This window comes from Esox lucius, chromosome 4, assembly GCF_011004845.1.
Source record: "Esox lucius isolate fEsoLuc1 chromosome 4, fEsoLuc1.pri, whole genome shotgun sequence".
NCBI lineage: Eukaryota > Metazoa > Chordata > Actinopteri > Esociformes > Esocidae > Esox > Esox lucius.
Genome location: NC_047572.1, coordinates 17,736,921 through 17,753,317, shown reverse-complemented (window position 1 = coordinate 17,753,317; position 16,397 = coordinate 17,736,921). Strand labels below are relative to the sequence as shown.

Below are 16,397 nucleotides of genomic sequence, written 5' to 3'. Positions count from 1 at the left end.
CCTCCCAGAGGTGAACGACCAGGGCTCCTCTCTCAGACCCATCACTTATTAAAACAGGGTTTGACCTCACTTACTTTGCACTCCCAGTACGTGTGTCTGTCTGTGTATGCATTAGGGCTGCAACAACAAATTCATAACATTCAAAAATGTCAGTAATCAAAACTGTTGGCAATGAATGTCACTATGGATTAGTTGCATCTACATGAGAAGGATAGCGAAGCCTGGGGTGGCGGAGGCTACACCATACAAACTAAAACCTCAAAAGTATGGGCCCAGTTTACGTTGAAGAATTCAATGAGAAAGGTTTGCCAAGCAGAACTCGGTTTGTGTATAGTTGAGCAGCTCCGGCTAGCTAAGCACTCACAACGTTGCTGATGAATTAACCATTAGTGTCAAATGTGGTCAGTTCAGTATTTCTCCACAATGTGGAGGTGTTCAAATGCATTACAAGTTGCATTAACATTAATAGCATCAAATCAAAAGCTTCATGTAGTGCCCTGGAATGCTTTACCAAATGTCTTGAAAATTATATAATGGTATAATTTAGTTTTTGCACGTTTTTATTTGTTTAATATCTACTGCCTACAGTTATTTTAATTAAGGCATTGTAAAACAATGACAACTTTAATTTATTTTAGATAAAATACTTGCCTTTAATTCTGTGAATGATAAATGTTTTCTATCCAATGAATCAAAGTAATTTCCGGCAGATTGATCGATATTTGTTAGTTGCTGCACTTGTGGGTATAGTTCTCTCTCTGTGTGTGTGTGTGTGTGTGTGTGTGTGTGTGTGTCAGGAGTGTAGGCAGAAATGCAATGTGGTTGTGCTTGAGGAAAAGTGACTGAGCCTTCATTTCCCAGCAATAGATTTTTTACATTAAAATAAAACATTTTTCACAGAACAAAGAACCATTATAACTGTTACTTGTTGTAACCTGACAAAACAGGCCAATCTCTAGGTCATGTTTGGGGAAGCAGTTCAACCCCAGCTTTGTTTTAAGAACATGCAAGAAAAGGTTGGTCTTCTTTGAACACATTACATTCACATTTGATGCTATTCACATACAGTGCCTTTGGAAGTATTCAAACTCATTCACTTTCTCCACATTGTGTTGTGTTATAGAGTTGTCCTGAGATGTGTGGGACCTTATTCATCTTTCTAAATGATGTCCAATCAATCGAATTTGCCACAAAAAGGATTCCAATTAAGTTCTAGAGATCAAAAGGATTCCAATTAAGTTCTAGAGATGAAAAAGGATGATCAAAGGAAGCAGGGTACATCTGAGCTCAATTTGGAGTGTTAGGATAGAAGGTCAGAATATAAAAATGCATGTTCAATAAATTGTCACAAAGTTCTGAAAATGTTTAATCCATTTTGTCATTGTTGTGTGTAGATGAAGGAAAATGCATGTAATCAGGGTGTATACACAGCCAAATGTGGAGAAGGGCTCTGATTGGTTTCTGACGCTGTACGCTTCATGAGTCTATAGACAGAATCAGAATCTCTGTCCGTCTTTGCTGACTTGACACTAAAGTGCGTGGCAGGAACGACCACGTTGTCTTGTATGCATCTAATCGAGGCCTATGAAAAGGGCAGATGTGTTGTATAAATTGACACCCACTTCCACACTGAAGGAGGAGCTTACTGCCAAAAACCTTCCAGTGGCCCTGACTCAGCCAATGATAAAGACAGTAAATACATATGCATGCAGTGCACTCACCCGGGAAATGGCCAATGCTCTCTCCTCAGCTGTGCCAAGAGATGACTCCCGGTCTTAGTGGTGTATCCCACTACTGAGAATAAACTACACTTAACGCTTGAATAACGGCTCATTCAGAATACATGAGATTTTCTCGTTTATGAAGCAATTTCATTTTTAACTACATTGAAAATGTTTGAAATATTGCTATGGCCTTGTGATTTGCCCTATGACAGCAATATAACCAATTAGATCCCTGGGACCTTCTGTACATTTAAAAACCTATCTCATTGTTTGTCAGACAATGCAGTTAAGGAATCCATTTCTTTTCTTTGAAATATCTTTCAAGGTGTCTGATCGTATATGTATGGGTTTGTGTCTGTGTGTGTACGTGTTTGTGGGCACATGTTCATGTGTTTGTGTGTGTGTGCGTGCGTGTGTTTGTGTGTGCATGCGTGTGTGTCCAGCCCTTGATGGGTCACTGAATTTGAGAGGGATGAGATGGGCAGCAATTGACTGTTCAGTGTGACATTTCCACAGGAAACGGTAGAGCACTAGTCGTACATGCTGCATGGTGTATCCAGTGGTAGATCACTAGTCGTACATGCTGCATGGTGTATCTAGCGGTAGAGCACTAGTCGTACATGCTGCATGGTGTATCCAGTGGTAGAGCACTAGTCGTACATGCTGCATGGTGTATCCAGTGGTAGATCACTAGTCGTACATGCTGCATGGTGGATCCAGTGGTAGATCACTAGTCGTACATGCTGCATGGTGTATCTAGCGGTAGAGCACTAGTCGTACATGCTGCATGGTGTATCCAGGGGTAGAGCACTAGTCGTACATGCTGCATGGTGTATCCAGTGGTAGATCACTAGTCATACATGCTGCATGGTGTATCCAGTGGTAGATCTCTAGTCGTACATGCTGCATGGTGTATCCAATGGTAGATCACTAGTCGTACATGCTGCATGGTGTATTCAGTGGTAGATCACTAGTCGTACATGCTGCATGGTGTATCTAGCGGTAGAGCACTAGTCGTACATGCTGCATGGTGTATCCAGTGGTAGAGCACTAGTCGTACATGCTGCATGGTGTATCCAGTGGTAGATCACTAGTCGTACATGCTGCATGGTGTATCCAGGGGTAGATCACTAGTCGTACATGCTGCATGGTGTATCTAGCGGTAGAGCACTATTCGTACATGCTGCATGGTGTATCCAGGGGTAGAGCACTAGTCGTACATGCTGCATGGTGTATCCAGTGGTAGATCACTAGTCGTACATGCTGCATGGTGTATCCAGTGGTAGATCACTAGTCGTACATGCTGCATGGTGTATCCAGTGGTAGATCACTAGTCGTACATGTTGCATGGTGTATCCAGTGGTAGATCACTAGTCGTACATGCTGCATGGTGTATCCAGTGGTAGAGCACTAGTCGTACATGCTGCATGGTGTATCTAGCGGTAGAGCACTAGTCGTACATGCTGCATGGTGTATCCAGTGGTAGATCACTAGTCGTACATGCTGCATGGTGTATCCAGTGGTAGATCACTAGTCGTACATGCTGCATGGTGTATCCAGTGGTAGAGCACTAGTCGTACATGCTGCATGGTGTATCTAGTGGTAGACTGATGACCTCAGGCATTCCTGAAAACATAAGAACATAATGCTCTATTCAAGACAGTAGACCACACTCTCTCTCTGTCACTCATAGACAGCAGACCACACTCTCTCTCTGTGTCACTCACAGACAGCAGACCACATTCTCTCTCTGTCACTCACAGAGTGTAGACCATACTCACTCTCTGTCACTCACTTACAGTACATCAGACAATATGGTCTCTTACACAGAGCAGCTGACCATATTCTCACTCTCGCTAATAGGTGGGTCAAGGTAACATCCAAACATTGTTTCACAAACTAGGGATTGGAACTATAGGGTAAGTTGATTTTGGGGGGATTTTGAAACGTACATTTGTGCATCTATTTAGAACATACAGTTCCGGTCAAAATTAAGAGACCACTGCACTACTCGAAAAGGAAGGTTTTGAGTGAGGAACAGAACGGTTGAAATTAAGAGACTACTGCAAATTGAACGCCTCTGTACCTCACTCAAAACTTTCCTTTTCAAATTTTTTGGAAAGGAAAGAATAAGGTGCAGTGGTCTCTTAATTTTTTTCCGGAGCTGTATTTCAATATATACATTTTTGATTTGTGTCAAATCTACAGTTAGTTGTCAAAAAAATCAGTTTTGTTAAATAGCAGGTATGAGCACATACATGGCACCTGCACTCTAGCCAACAGCTGGCAGAGACCTAATGACTGCAAACCACTGTAGACTACCCTACATAATGAGATTATTATGGATAAGATCCTTTTTATGTGTCAAACACAGCCACGCAACAATTGACTCAAAGCCAAACTGGATAAGTGCTTTCCAACACCCACATACAGAATATCAATGTATATGTCAACATGAACAATTGCAAAGCACATTGGGTATTATTATTGGCCTTGTTTCGGAGCAGACAGTCACCATAGTTTAATCAGATTTCTAATACTCATCAGGCTGAAACACATATGTCAAATACACGTATGATCAATGACGGCTGTCTCTACATTATTTCACATCCACCTGAGAGAGACATTCAGTTTGAATCAATGGTACACACTGTTATGATGTACTCCAGTGAAATAAGACATGGAGCCTCAGACACAGCGAGGATAACAGGACAGTCCAAACTGCAGAGTGCATGTCTTCCTCACCGACATGCTAGTCCGATGTAACCGACTGGCCCTGTGAGTGGATGTGACAGACACACCACTGTCCAAGCAGAAGAGTCCCAAACGTGTGATATCGAGACACTCTCCTGACTCCAGCCTCTTGAAATGCGCTCCAAATGGCACCCTATTCCCAATAGGGAATCCTATTTATTACAAAAGCCTTGGTCAAACGTAGTGCACTTGGCAATACGAGGAGTAGAATGTGATTTGGAATGCAGCCCATCTGTCTCTGTGGAGTTTGAAACATGCTGTTCGCCTGCTGTAGGTGGCCACATCGTGTTCAGGGCTCCCCTTTCCACGTTTATCTGTCTCTCAGCATAACCCTGCTTCTCAACGGGCGCTTCGCCAGAGCTCAGAGACACAGAGGGAAAGGAAGAGAAGGAGTTATGGAGAGTGAGGGGATGGAGTGAGCCAAAGGAAGAGAGGAAGAGAGAGCAGCCAAAAACCTGGGGTCTGATCCCATTTGCCAGTCACGACATCGCATCTCTGTCCCTCTCTCGCAGTTTGAAATCATCTGCTTCCCCTCTTCTGTCTTCCTCCATCCATCCATCTCTCTTTCATTCCCTCCTTCCCTTTATTTCTTCTTTTCTCTCCCTCTCACACACACACACACACACACACACACACTGCTGTGAAGATGAAGATGCATGAAGAGAAGAGAAGATGCATGATTTATGAAGCTCTATTTTTACCAGTTACTGAGCAGAAGTGAGAGAGAGTGAGAGAGGGGGGAGAAGTATGAAGCATTTGAAGTTAGAGCCCTAGGGGGACGGAGGACGAGAGGATGGAGGGGAGGCATCCATCACCCTGCGACCCCTCTCCTGTAAATGAAGATGAGAAATAGGTTTTATTGGCGAGAGCAGTATAAGGGACTAACAAAGCTCAATGGAATAATAGAGGGGGGGGGGGGCAGTGGAGATGGGCCTCTCCATGTAATATGACTTCATCACCTTGCCTGCATCGCAAATAGTATCATATTACCTATCAGTGATTCTCAACCCTTATGGAGCTGGGGTCTGCTTTTGTCATAGCAAATTGATAACGGACACTTCTATCTGAACTAAACGCAAATGAGGTAAAAATAACATGTACAGAGTTTTACAAGAGCGTGAAGACCAGTGGTGTTCAATCTTTTTCAGCAGGTAGCCCATTTTTTTCAGCCAGAATTTAAAGCTTTAAAGCTACTTTGAAGCTATTAACCCTCCAAAGTCATTCCACAGTTCCTTTGACCAAAATCCATTTAATTAATTATACATTTAAATGAAAATAAAACAAATTAGTTTGTATCTGGCTAGAGTATCTCAGGTCTGCGGACCCCAGTTTGAGAACCACTGCCCTACAGTATATATTGTGTGCTGCTTTTGACCAGAGGGCAACATGCATGGCCTTTTCTATGTGTCAGACTCCGATACGTGTCGGCCAGAAACTCTCGTTGACATTAGAAGGTTCACGGCAGGTCCGCTGGATTTCTTGGTTCGTGCGTAAGCGCGTGGGTGCGTGACATCTACGTGGGCATGTACCGCTCCCGTGTGTGTGCGTAGTGTTTAACACTAGGCGTTGGCGTGACGTGCGTGTCAGTGTGTGTGGACAGGCGGCGTTCCCTCTCTGGTTGTGGATGCTAGCTGCTGGGTACAGATAAAAGCATGGGGATATTTCAGGGTTTGTCTCCTGCTGAGACAGCCCTTATCTCTCAACACCTCTCTGGTTGGAGGCGCTGGTCCAGCCCCTGGGTGATATTAATACCTATGATAATGAGGTCCATTCTTAAAGATTCTGAAACAATGGGCAGGGGATGAGAGGAGGGAGGAGGGGGTGCTGAATCAGTTTCTCCCCTGTGCCACTACTCCCTCTGGGGCTGTGTGGCTTCTGAAACACAAACAAAGCCAGGAACCCAGCTCCAGTCACATGAGTTATGGGGCGGTCAGAGGAGAATTAGCCTGCGTTGCAAATTAAACTCCATTCTTTACGTTTACAAAACAAATATTATGTGTTGAAAATAATGAATGCGCTTTTTGGACACACGCCCCTTTATCAAGGATACCAGTCATTTTGGGGGGTGTGACCGTGTTTCAGTGCAACCAATGAGCAAAGCAACACTTCTGAATACAATTGCTGGCTTTGGTACAATGACCAGCTGCATTTGTCTATTCAACATTCAAACAGACTAGTAGATTAATATGAATATCAACAAAACATAAATTCCCCCGTCCCCTCACCAACCATGGTCACCATATAGGCCTTGTCAGTATTTATTAATTAAGAAACCTTTCTGACACACAGACGCACACCCTCTTTAAAACAATCCATCAATCCCACCATAAACACACACAAGCCTGTAGTATATTCTTAAACAAGTGTAGCCTGTAAAGTCAATTGACTTGGACAGTGAAGGGCAGCGTGTGGAAGTCATGCCATCAAAGGCCGTTATGATTCTATAATCATTTAACAAGCTGAACCTCTCTCCCCTTTTAACTTTCCACGTCAATTTATTTCAAATGCTATAGCCCAGACCCAAAGAGGGTAACTAACAAATTAGAGTATGTTATTTAATAAGCACCACAGAAGTATGAGGAAATACACTGTCAATATTGGCTACAGTGTATTTAAGTTAATAAGCACCCTAGTGGCCTAACTTACCTAATGATAAAGTAATGAATATGCATAGCGGTGGGCTCCTCACCATTGAGCTGCTCAGTGATGGTTGGCGCACTTCTGCAAATATCTCAAGATAAGCTAGATTGCTTTGAAAAACAGAGCTGTTAGCTCAAGGAGTTTTCGAGTAAGACAGATTATTCTGCTCTTTCAGCATTATGCATTGCTTTTCAAACTAAGTTTTCCCTGAGATTCTATTTTTAAAATCGCAAAGGGCTTGTTCAGGCTCTAGCTGCTGTTCACTGACATATGAAATGGAATCCATAGAATGGCCTGCCCATTTAAATTGAGTGTTTATCAGCCAAACTGCCAGGTATGGACATAGGTCCCAATGGCTTTCTATGGATTACATTTCTATGGCCAAAGCAACGAGGTACTGTAGTTGATAAATAAGGGTTCATTAGAGATCTGACCCTTATTTATCAACTGCAGCCCCTTGTTGCTTTGACCATAAAAATTGAATCTATAGAAAGCCGTTGGGACCTACACTCACCTAAAGGATTATTAGGAACACCATACTAATACTGTGTTTGACCCCCTTTCGCCTTCAGAACTGCCTTAATTCTACGTGGCATTGATTCAACAAGGTGCTGAAATTTCTAATTCTTTAGAAATGTTGGCCCATATTGATAGGATAGCATCTTGCAGTTGATGGAGATTTGTGGGATGCACATCCAGGGCACGAAGCTCCCGTTCCACCACATCCCAAAGATGCTCTATTGGGGTGAGATCTGGTGACTGTGGGGGCCATTTCAGTACAGTGAACTCATTGTCATGTTCAAGAAACCAATTTGAAATGATTCGAGCTTTGTGACATGGTGCATTATCCTGCTGGAATTAGCCATCAGAGGATGGGTACATGGTGGTCATAAAGGGATGGACATGGTCAGAAACAATGCTCAGGTAGGCCGTGGCATTTAAACGATGCCCAATTGGCACTAAGGGGCCTAAAGTGTGCCAAGAAAACATCCCCCACACCATTACACCACCACCACCAGCCTGCACAGTGGTAACAAGGCATGATGGATCCATGTTCTCATTCTGTTTACGCCAAATTCTGACTCTACCATCTGAATGTCTCAATAGAAATCGAGACTCATCAGGCCAGGCAACATTCTTCCAGTCTTCAACTGTCCAATTTTGGTGAGCTCGTTCAAATTGTAGCCTCTTTTTCCTATTTGTAGTGGAGATGAGTGGTACCCGGTGGGGTCTTCTGCTGTTGTAGCCCATCCGTCTCAAGGTTGTGTGTGTTGTGGCTTCACAAATGCTTTGCTGCATACCTCGGTTGTAACGAGTGGTTATTTCAGTCAAAGTTGCTCTTCTATCAGCTTGAATCAGTCGGCCCATTCTCCTCTGACCTCTAGCATCAAAAAAGGCATTTTCGCCCACGGGACTGCCGCATTCTGGATGTTTTTCCCTTTTCACACCATTCTTTGTAAACTCTAGAAATGGTTGTGCGTGAAAATCCCAGTAACTGAGCAGATTGTGAAATACTCAGACCGGCCCGTCTGGCACCAACAACCATGCCACGCTCAATATTGCTAAAATCACCTTTCTTTCCCATTCTGACATTCAGTTTGGAGTTCAGGAGATTGTCTTGACCAGGACCACACCCCTAAATGCATTGAAGCAACTGCCATGTGATTGGTTGATTAGATAATTGCATTAATGAGAAATTGAACAGGTGTTCCTAATAATCCTTAGGTGAGTGTATGTCTGAACATGATTTTATCATATTTTATTTTATGCCATGAATTCAAAAGAAAAGAACATTACCAGTATAGGGAAATGCATTGAGTTGTGTTATAGACTGAATTTATAATTGATTAACTATTATTTGTTTGCAGTCTACATACAATAATGTATAATAAAAAAGCAAAAAATAGATAGAAATGTGTAAGTATTAAGTAAGTAGACCTATTGCAAAGACTCTCCAAATTGACCTGTGTCCTTTCATCATCCTTGAGATGTGTCTAGAACTTAAATGGAGTCCACCTGTGACAAATTCAAAGGATTGTAAATTATTTAGTAAGACATCTGTCTATATAAGTTCCTACACTTTACAGTGCTTGTCAGAGCAAAACTCAAGCCACAAAGTCAGTTTCAATTGCTAAAGCATTGAGAGTTCCCAGGAGCACAGTGGGCTCCATCATTGGGAAATGCAAGACGTTTGGGGTCACTAAGACTCTTCCTAGAGATGGCCATCCGGTCTAACTTACTAACCATGGCAAAAAGGGCCTTGGGACCAAACACCCAGCTAACACTCTCACCAGCCTCTGTGTAATGTTGCCTAAAGGACTCTGGGAACATGAGGAAAAAGATTCTTTGGTCTGATGAAACCTAAATGGAACTAATAGGCTTGAATGCCAAGCACCACATCTGGCAAAAACAAAGTAACGTTCATTACCAGGCTGATACTATCTCTATGGTGAGACATGGTGGTGGGATGCTTTTCAGCAGATACTGGTTAGGAATGAGGGAAGGATGAATGGACAGAATACAGAGAGGTCCTTGAGGAAAAGTTCATATGACCTCAGACTGGGTCAAAGATCCATGTTTCAGCATGATGACAACATGAAGCACACATCCAAGACAACGCTGGAGTCCGTGAATTCCCTTGAGTGGCCCAGCCAAAGCCTTGACTGGAACCCCATTGAATATCTGTTAGGAGTCCTGAAGATTTCAGTTAATCAGCGCTCCCCATTCAATCTGAGAGAAGTGGACATCCAACCAAAAAGCTTCAATTCACCTGTGATTTAAAAACGTTATTTTCATGTGAAAAGGTTTGACATGTAACACGCCATTGGGTCAGACCTGATAGGATTGTTTACTCTGCAGCACTAATGGGTGTGTCTTCAATTGGGATACCTGCCTGCTTGACAGTCTGTCGGCTTGTCTGTCTGTCTGTATGTCTTTCTTACTGTTGTGTTATTGTGTAGTGAGACTGCACTGATTGAAGTGTGTGATTATGTCCGTGTGTGTGTGTGTGTGTGTGTGTGTGCTGTCAGCTCCCTAATGAAGATGTCCAGTCCTGCTCCTGTGCTCCAGCAGGATCAGCTCTCATCAGTATGCTGCCCCTGCATTGTTGGCAGGCGGCACCAACACACACATACAGTGGATTCACTTAAGGGAAACTATAGGCACAATTAGCTGTTTAACATTACAAGGCAGAATGAAGCCCAGGCCAGGATTCCCTGGGGAAATTAAACCAGCGCTGAATCATTAAACCACAAGCTAAACATTAACAGACATTTGCATTTTTATTGCACCTGAAAACAATGGAACGACTCCATAATCTCACAGAGACAGAGACAGAGGCTTTGCAGTTATTATTGCCATGTTGTCCTGTGGTGGAAACAATGACGTTTATCCCGGGACCGAAGTTAGCGAACAAGAGGCCTCGTCAGTTCCACGCCGGTGCTTTGTGGAGGGCTGTGATTACAAAAAGAACCAAACAGAAAAGACACAGGCTGAGGAAACCATGCCTTGTTTGTTATGCAAATCCCCACTCTTATTCCTCAGTGAAATAAACAAACAATAACACACAACAGTAGAGGAGAGGCTAAGCTGAACAGGGGCAAACATTTGACAGCCGACGAGGTTGACAGCTAGTTGACTCCTCACTTAAGCCCATGAAACACCAGACAGCAGCACTGTATAGGAAACACTGCCTTCCTGCTCATTTTCAAGGGGAAGGGAAGCAGTGAGAAGCGGGGTGGGCAGAGGGCCGTTGGTCGAGGGAGAAAGTTGGAGGAAACTTTGTCCACACTGAAATGCAAATACGAGGCGATGTTGCGTAGATGAACCAATCAAAACTTATAACTTCCAACACCTCAGGGATGGGCTGACAATGGCTGTTCATACCCATCTCTACTTGCTAACTTGTTTACGCTTACATATGGGCGCTTGAGAGTGGCCAGGTGAGTATTGCTTATATAGTGTATTTCACCTCTTACTGCCACAGTTCAATGCTATTAGATAATAATAAAGTGTGATCTTTACAGCGGGCAAGCCCCACCCACCTGAGGATCTGTCTTTATCAGCCATCCATTCAAGGGGTGCAAAATCCACTTGATACTTAGATCTCACTTTATGTGTGTCTTATCATTCATTAGTCTGCTCATTGGCCAGTTAAAACTACTGAGGAGGATGACATTATCAAGTGCATTGTTTTGAACGTTTGAAGAGTTTATTTTCTCCAATTTAACAGTTTTAGTATATATCTTAAGGTGTAATCTAGAGAAAAACATGTGGATTTTAATACTCTTTTCTTGACATACTTGAATTATGCATAAGAATGTGACAATGACAGTAATGAATATTTAATGAGGCAGAGCCTAGATTGCGGTGATCACAGGTAGGCCTAGACAGAGAAGAATTTTGGTGGATGCACCCCTCTTCGACCCATTTATACTTTTCTTTTCATGTATGCAAATACATGAAGTGTGTATGCAAATTAGGCACATCCAATTTGTATTATATAAGACACAATATTAAAACAATACCTAATGACATAAAAATAAATATGTTTCTTACATTCAATGAATAACTAAATTAACATTTCCCAAAAACAATATGCTGTGTAAAATGGAAATAAAACAGAATGCAATCATGTGCAAATCATTTATGCCTATATTTAATTGAAAATAGTACAAAGACAACATGTAAAATGTTGAAACGGAGAAATGTTTATGTTTTTGGACTTTAAAAAAAGTTGGAACCGAGGCATGTTTACCACTGTGTTGCATCACCTGTAATTTTAACAATACTCTGTAAGTGTTTGGGAACTGAGGAGACCAACTGCTGTAGTTTAGAAAGTGAAATGTTTTCCCATTCTTGCTAGATAGAGGATTTCAGGTGCTCAACAGTTCAGGGTCTCCTTTGTCATATTTTTCATTTCATAATGCGCCAAATGTTTTCAATGGGTCACAGGTCTGGACTTAGGGCAGGCCAGTTTAGCACCCAGACTCTTTTACTACGGAGCCATGCTGTTATAAGTGCAGAATGTGGTTTAGCATTGTCTTGCTGAAATAAGCGAGGCCTTCCCTGAAAAAGTCTGGATGGAAGTGTATGTGGCTCCAAAACCTATATATTTTGTTCGACAATAATGGTGCCTTCACAGATGTGCAACTCACCCATGCCATGTGCACTAATACACCCCCATACCCTCTCCTCTTTAGTCCAGAGGATAAGGAATCCATGATTCCCAAAATGAATTTCACATTTTGATTTGTAAGACCACAGGACAGTTTTCCACTTCGCCTCAGTCCATCTTAAATAAGCTTGGACCCAGAGAAGGCAGCAGCGTTTCTGGATCTTGTTTGTATATGGTTTCTTTTTTGTATGGTAGAGTTTTAACTTACATTTGTGGATGCAGCAATGTACTGTGTTCACATACAATGGTTTTCGGAAGTGATCCTGAGCCTTTTCAGTGATTTCCACTAGAGAAACGTGTCTGTTTTTAATGCAGTGCCATCTGAGGTCCAGAAGATCACAGCCATCCAATATTGGTTTTCGGCCTTGTCCCTCGCATATAGAGATTTCTGCAGATTCTATGAACCTTCTAATGATATTATTTACCAGAATGATTAGATCCCCGAACTCTTTGCAATTTTACATTGAGAAACATTCTTAAATTGTTGCACTTTTTGCCTGCGCAATCTTTCACAGAGTAGTGAACTAGTGAACATTATTTTTATATCCAATCATGTTACTGACCTGTTGCCAATTGATCTAATTAGTTGTGAGATTTTCCACCGGGTGTTTTATAGCATTACACACATTTTCCAGTATTTTGATGCCTTTTTTGAAACGTGTACATAGATTATTCAAGAAACAGTAAACTTTCTCAGTTTCAACATTTGATATGTTGTCTTTGTACTATTTTCTATTGAATACAGGGTTTAAATGATTGGCACATCATTGCATTTTTGTAAATGGAATGTCAAAATCCCTAAAATCCATGTATTATTTGTACAGCATTTTATACCACAGCTATCAGCCAATCAGCATTTAGGTTTCAAACAACCCGGTGTATAATGAACAGTGTGCAAGGCGCCTTTGTCTCCGGTCTCATGGTTACCCCTCCCTCCATCCAGGTGGGCAGTACGTGTGGCCATGTACCCCAGCGGGTGTCTCGCTCAGTGGCACCACTTCCTGAACAAACCCCTGCAGCCCCGGCACTCCGCAGCCCCCAGCCTTTGACCTATGATCCTGAGGAGACCTTGGCCGGCCGCCGCAGGTAATGTCAGGCATGTGCAGAGCCCACTCAGGCTGGAGAGCTGGAGGTGCAACACGAGGCGTGGAAAGGAGGACACAGGCAGACCAAGAGAGGGAACGGGGAATACAGAAGGAGAAGGCTGAGGCATAATGACACTTACCAAGTCATAGTGGTGATAGAATAGAGAGGAAGAGGAAGAGGAGAGTGGAGGAAGGAGAAGGAAAAGAGGGGCTGTTCATGTCCTGGAGATGGAACTTAAATGACTTGTATCTCCTTGACATCACAGTTTGTTCAAATGTATCCCCATGATTTAAAATGATATTTAAGCTCCGTAATTGTTTCGCTTTAATTACAGTGATAAATAGTGAGCTGGACAGTCAAGACACTGTGAATGAAGGTATAATTTCTTGACATTTCAATATTTTACTTTCTCATTTTAAAGTTTATGCAGTTACACTCAAACTATATTACGACTTCAGTGTTTGACCTGAGGAAATCAGACTTTGTATTCAAACTGGAGCTTCACAGAGTCTTCTGGATGAGCTTAGGGGATCATCTAGCTATCCCTCCGTCTATACTGTACACTGATACTGGGTCTAGATTTTACTCCATCACCAAAGCCCTTACAATAAGTGCATTTAGATAAGCACTAGTGGGCAACCAGGTCCTTGTGTAAAATGGTATTGATTTGCTATAGACTTGTCCAGGCTAGCGTTATTTCTCTCAGGCTGTGAGTTAATGTGTGTCTGCATGCCTGCTTGCAGTGTGTCTTACAAGCCAGCAGCATATTACCCTGCATCCCACAGCTGATTCCCTCTGAATCTAAAGAGGATCGGTCCTGGGGAACAGATGCCTCTGGAAGTGGTGTTAGACGCCCAGTAGGGGGCACTCTTCCCTCTGGTCTAATGATGCATTCCCAATGCACCAGGGCAGTGATGAGGACAGAAAGCTGTCTTTTTTAAACATATTAAAAGCTTGATTCTCTCTTTTAGATGAAGATCTAGGGGCACTTATCATAAGAGTAGGGTGTTAACCCCAGTGTCCTGGCATCATTTCAAACGTGGCCATTTTATCATCCCCTGTTTTTTATTGGAATACACATTGCCTTTGCAATGTTTTCAGCCCCCTTCACATCCTCTATAGTTCCTTGTGTTATAGACTTAATTCATAATTGATGTAGAAAAAAAGATTGCTATCAGTCTCTACGCAATACCCCATAATGACAAAGCAAAAAAAAAGAAAAGGTTTTATATTTTTATTGTATATGTAATTGTTCTTTCTCTTTCTTGTTTTCCATCTAAATACTTTATATATTGTTTAGACTAGGACAAAGGTATTCTGCTACACACACAACAACATCTGCTATAATGTGTCTGGGACTAATAAAACATTGAAACTGTACTATGAGAGTGACAGCAAGCCTGCCTTAAGCCCAGTGCGTCTGACACTTACTCTGCAATAACAGGCTAAAACAGAGCCTTGTTGCTTTCTTCAGAGTGGCCAGATTATTGTCAATAGTAAAATATACTCCCATCAACATTTCAAACGGCCCCCTACTCCCGTTATAGTACATAATGTTACTCAAAAGTAGCACACTCTAATGGAAATATGGTGACATTTGGAACACAGACACTCTCCACGGCTGATTTGCTCTCTATCTAGACACAGATTTCAATTGCCAAAGCAATACAAAACATTATTAATAAAAGGTGAAATAAACCATCAGAGATGCTTTGATTACCCAAGGCACACAAAAACAAGTCATTTTGGGAAAACATTTAAAAATAAATGATGTTTTGGAACAAAACTGGGTTCCTTCAACCAATGTATGGCTCAGTGAATTGGCAAACAACCTACATTTAGAGAGACTCCAAAGAATTCAATATATGCTGATTAACCATTGAGCACATTTGAAAAGATCTAGCAGCCTCTCCTCTTCTATCTGATTCAGCATTCCAATGTGCTTCTGTTTTTACATGTGGTCTGAGGTCTCAAATGCTTGTTCTTTCACTCAAGCAGTAGAGGGGTGATGAGGGCAGGGATTGGAGGGCTTAGAGAGATTTTTTTTTTTTCATTCTTGTGTTTTTTTATATCTTCTTTTACTTGAAAACAAAAAATATTGAAAACGAATTTATTTATATATAAAAGTAAATAAATAATCAGGATAAAGATAAATACATTTATTTCTCTCTACACATCCCTTTAAGGATCTTCACTAATGCAACCTTTCTACTTTTTCATTCCCTCTGTATAATATCTGTCATTCTCTATCTACGTCTCCTATAATGATGCTAAAAGTGTCAGTTAATCTATGTTCCCCCCCTAGCTCTCCCTCCCTTTTGCTCACTCTCTCTTTTCTCCCTCTCCCCCTCTCGTGTCCTCTACTATTTGCTGACCAGCATTATATCCATTGTTATATAAAAATAAAACAGTCATTAACACTGTTGAAGTTATTCCCATATCTTCTCATCCCTTCCTCTCTCCCTCAGGGAATTTATTTCTAGCCTGAGGGGCTTCAGCTCCTTCTTCAGTGGTCTGGGAGAGGCTCTTTGCAGCCGTGAGCCGGCAGTGCCGAGCAACCACTCCCTCTGCTGGAATGGACAAGAAATGACAGCCAGGTAAATCAGAATCAAAACTTTTGTTTACACATAATTAGAATTATAAAGGTGCTGCTAGTGGTGGAAACATATGGAAAGTATACTCAGTAGGGATAAAATCTACATGGGTTGAGTTACATTCATGCATAAAATCCTACATTTAAATAGATCTTCTTGTTGCTATACAAAAAATATACTAATGACACACATTTTGATGTCTGTGTTCTTGTTCCAAAAGGTACCCCATTCAAATGTAGTGCACTATAGAGGGAATAGGGTGCACTATATAGGGAACAGAGTACAATTTCTGAGGTATCATGTGTTCACTACAACTGGTTTGTTTCCTGAACTGTCACCTATGCACAGTTGTATCGCGTTGTGAAATCCAGCTGTTTGCCCATCTAGGCTGCACAATGTAGTCTGAGGTTTCATTCACATGTA

General features: G+C 41.9%; 1 protein-coding gene across 1 annotated transcript in view; it reads left to right on the top strand.

Annotated features, from left to right (window-relative positions):
• gpc3 (glypican 3) overlaps positions 1-16,397 on the top strand; it is a 153,323-nt gene that overhangs the window by 84,698 nt on the left and 52,228 nt on the right. The window contains exons 4-5 of the mRNA XM_010897797.3: positions 13,238-13,380; positions 15,849-15,977. Of these exons, the coding sequence (XP_010896099.1) occupies positions 13,238-13,380; positions 15,849-15,977 (272 nt within the window). The remainder of the gene's footprint in view (positions 1-13,237; positions 13,381-15,848; positions 15,978-16,397) is intronic.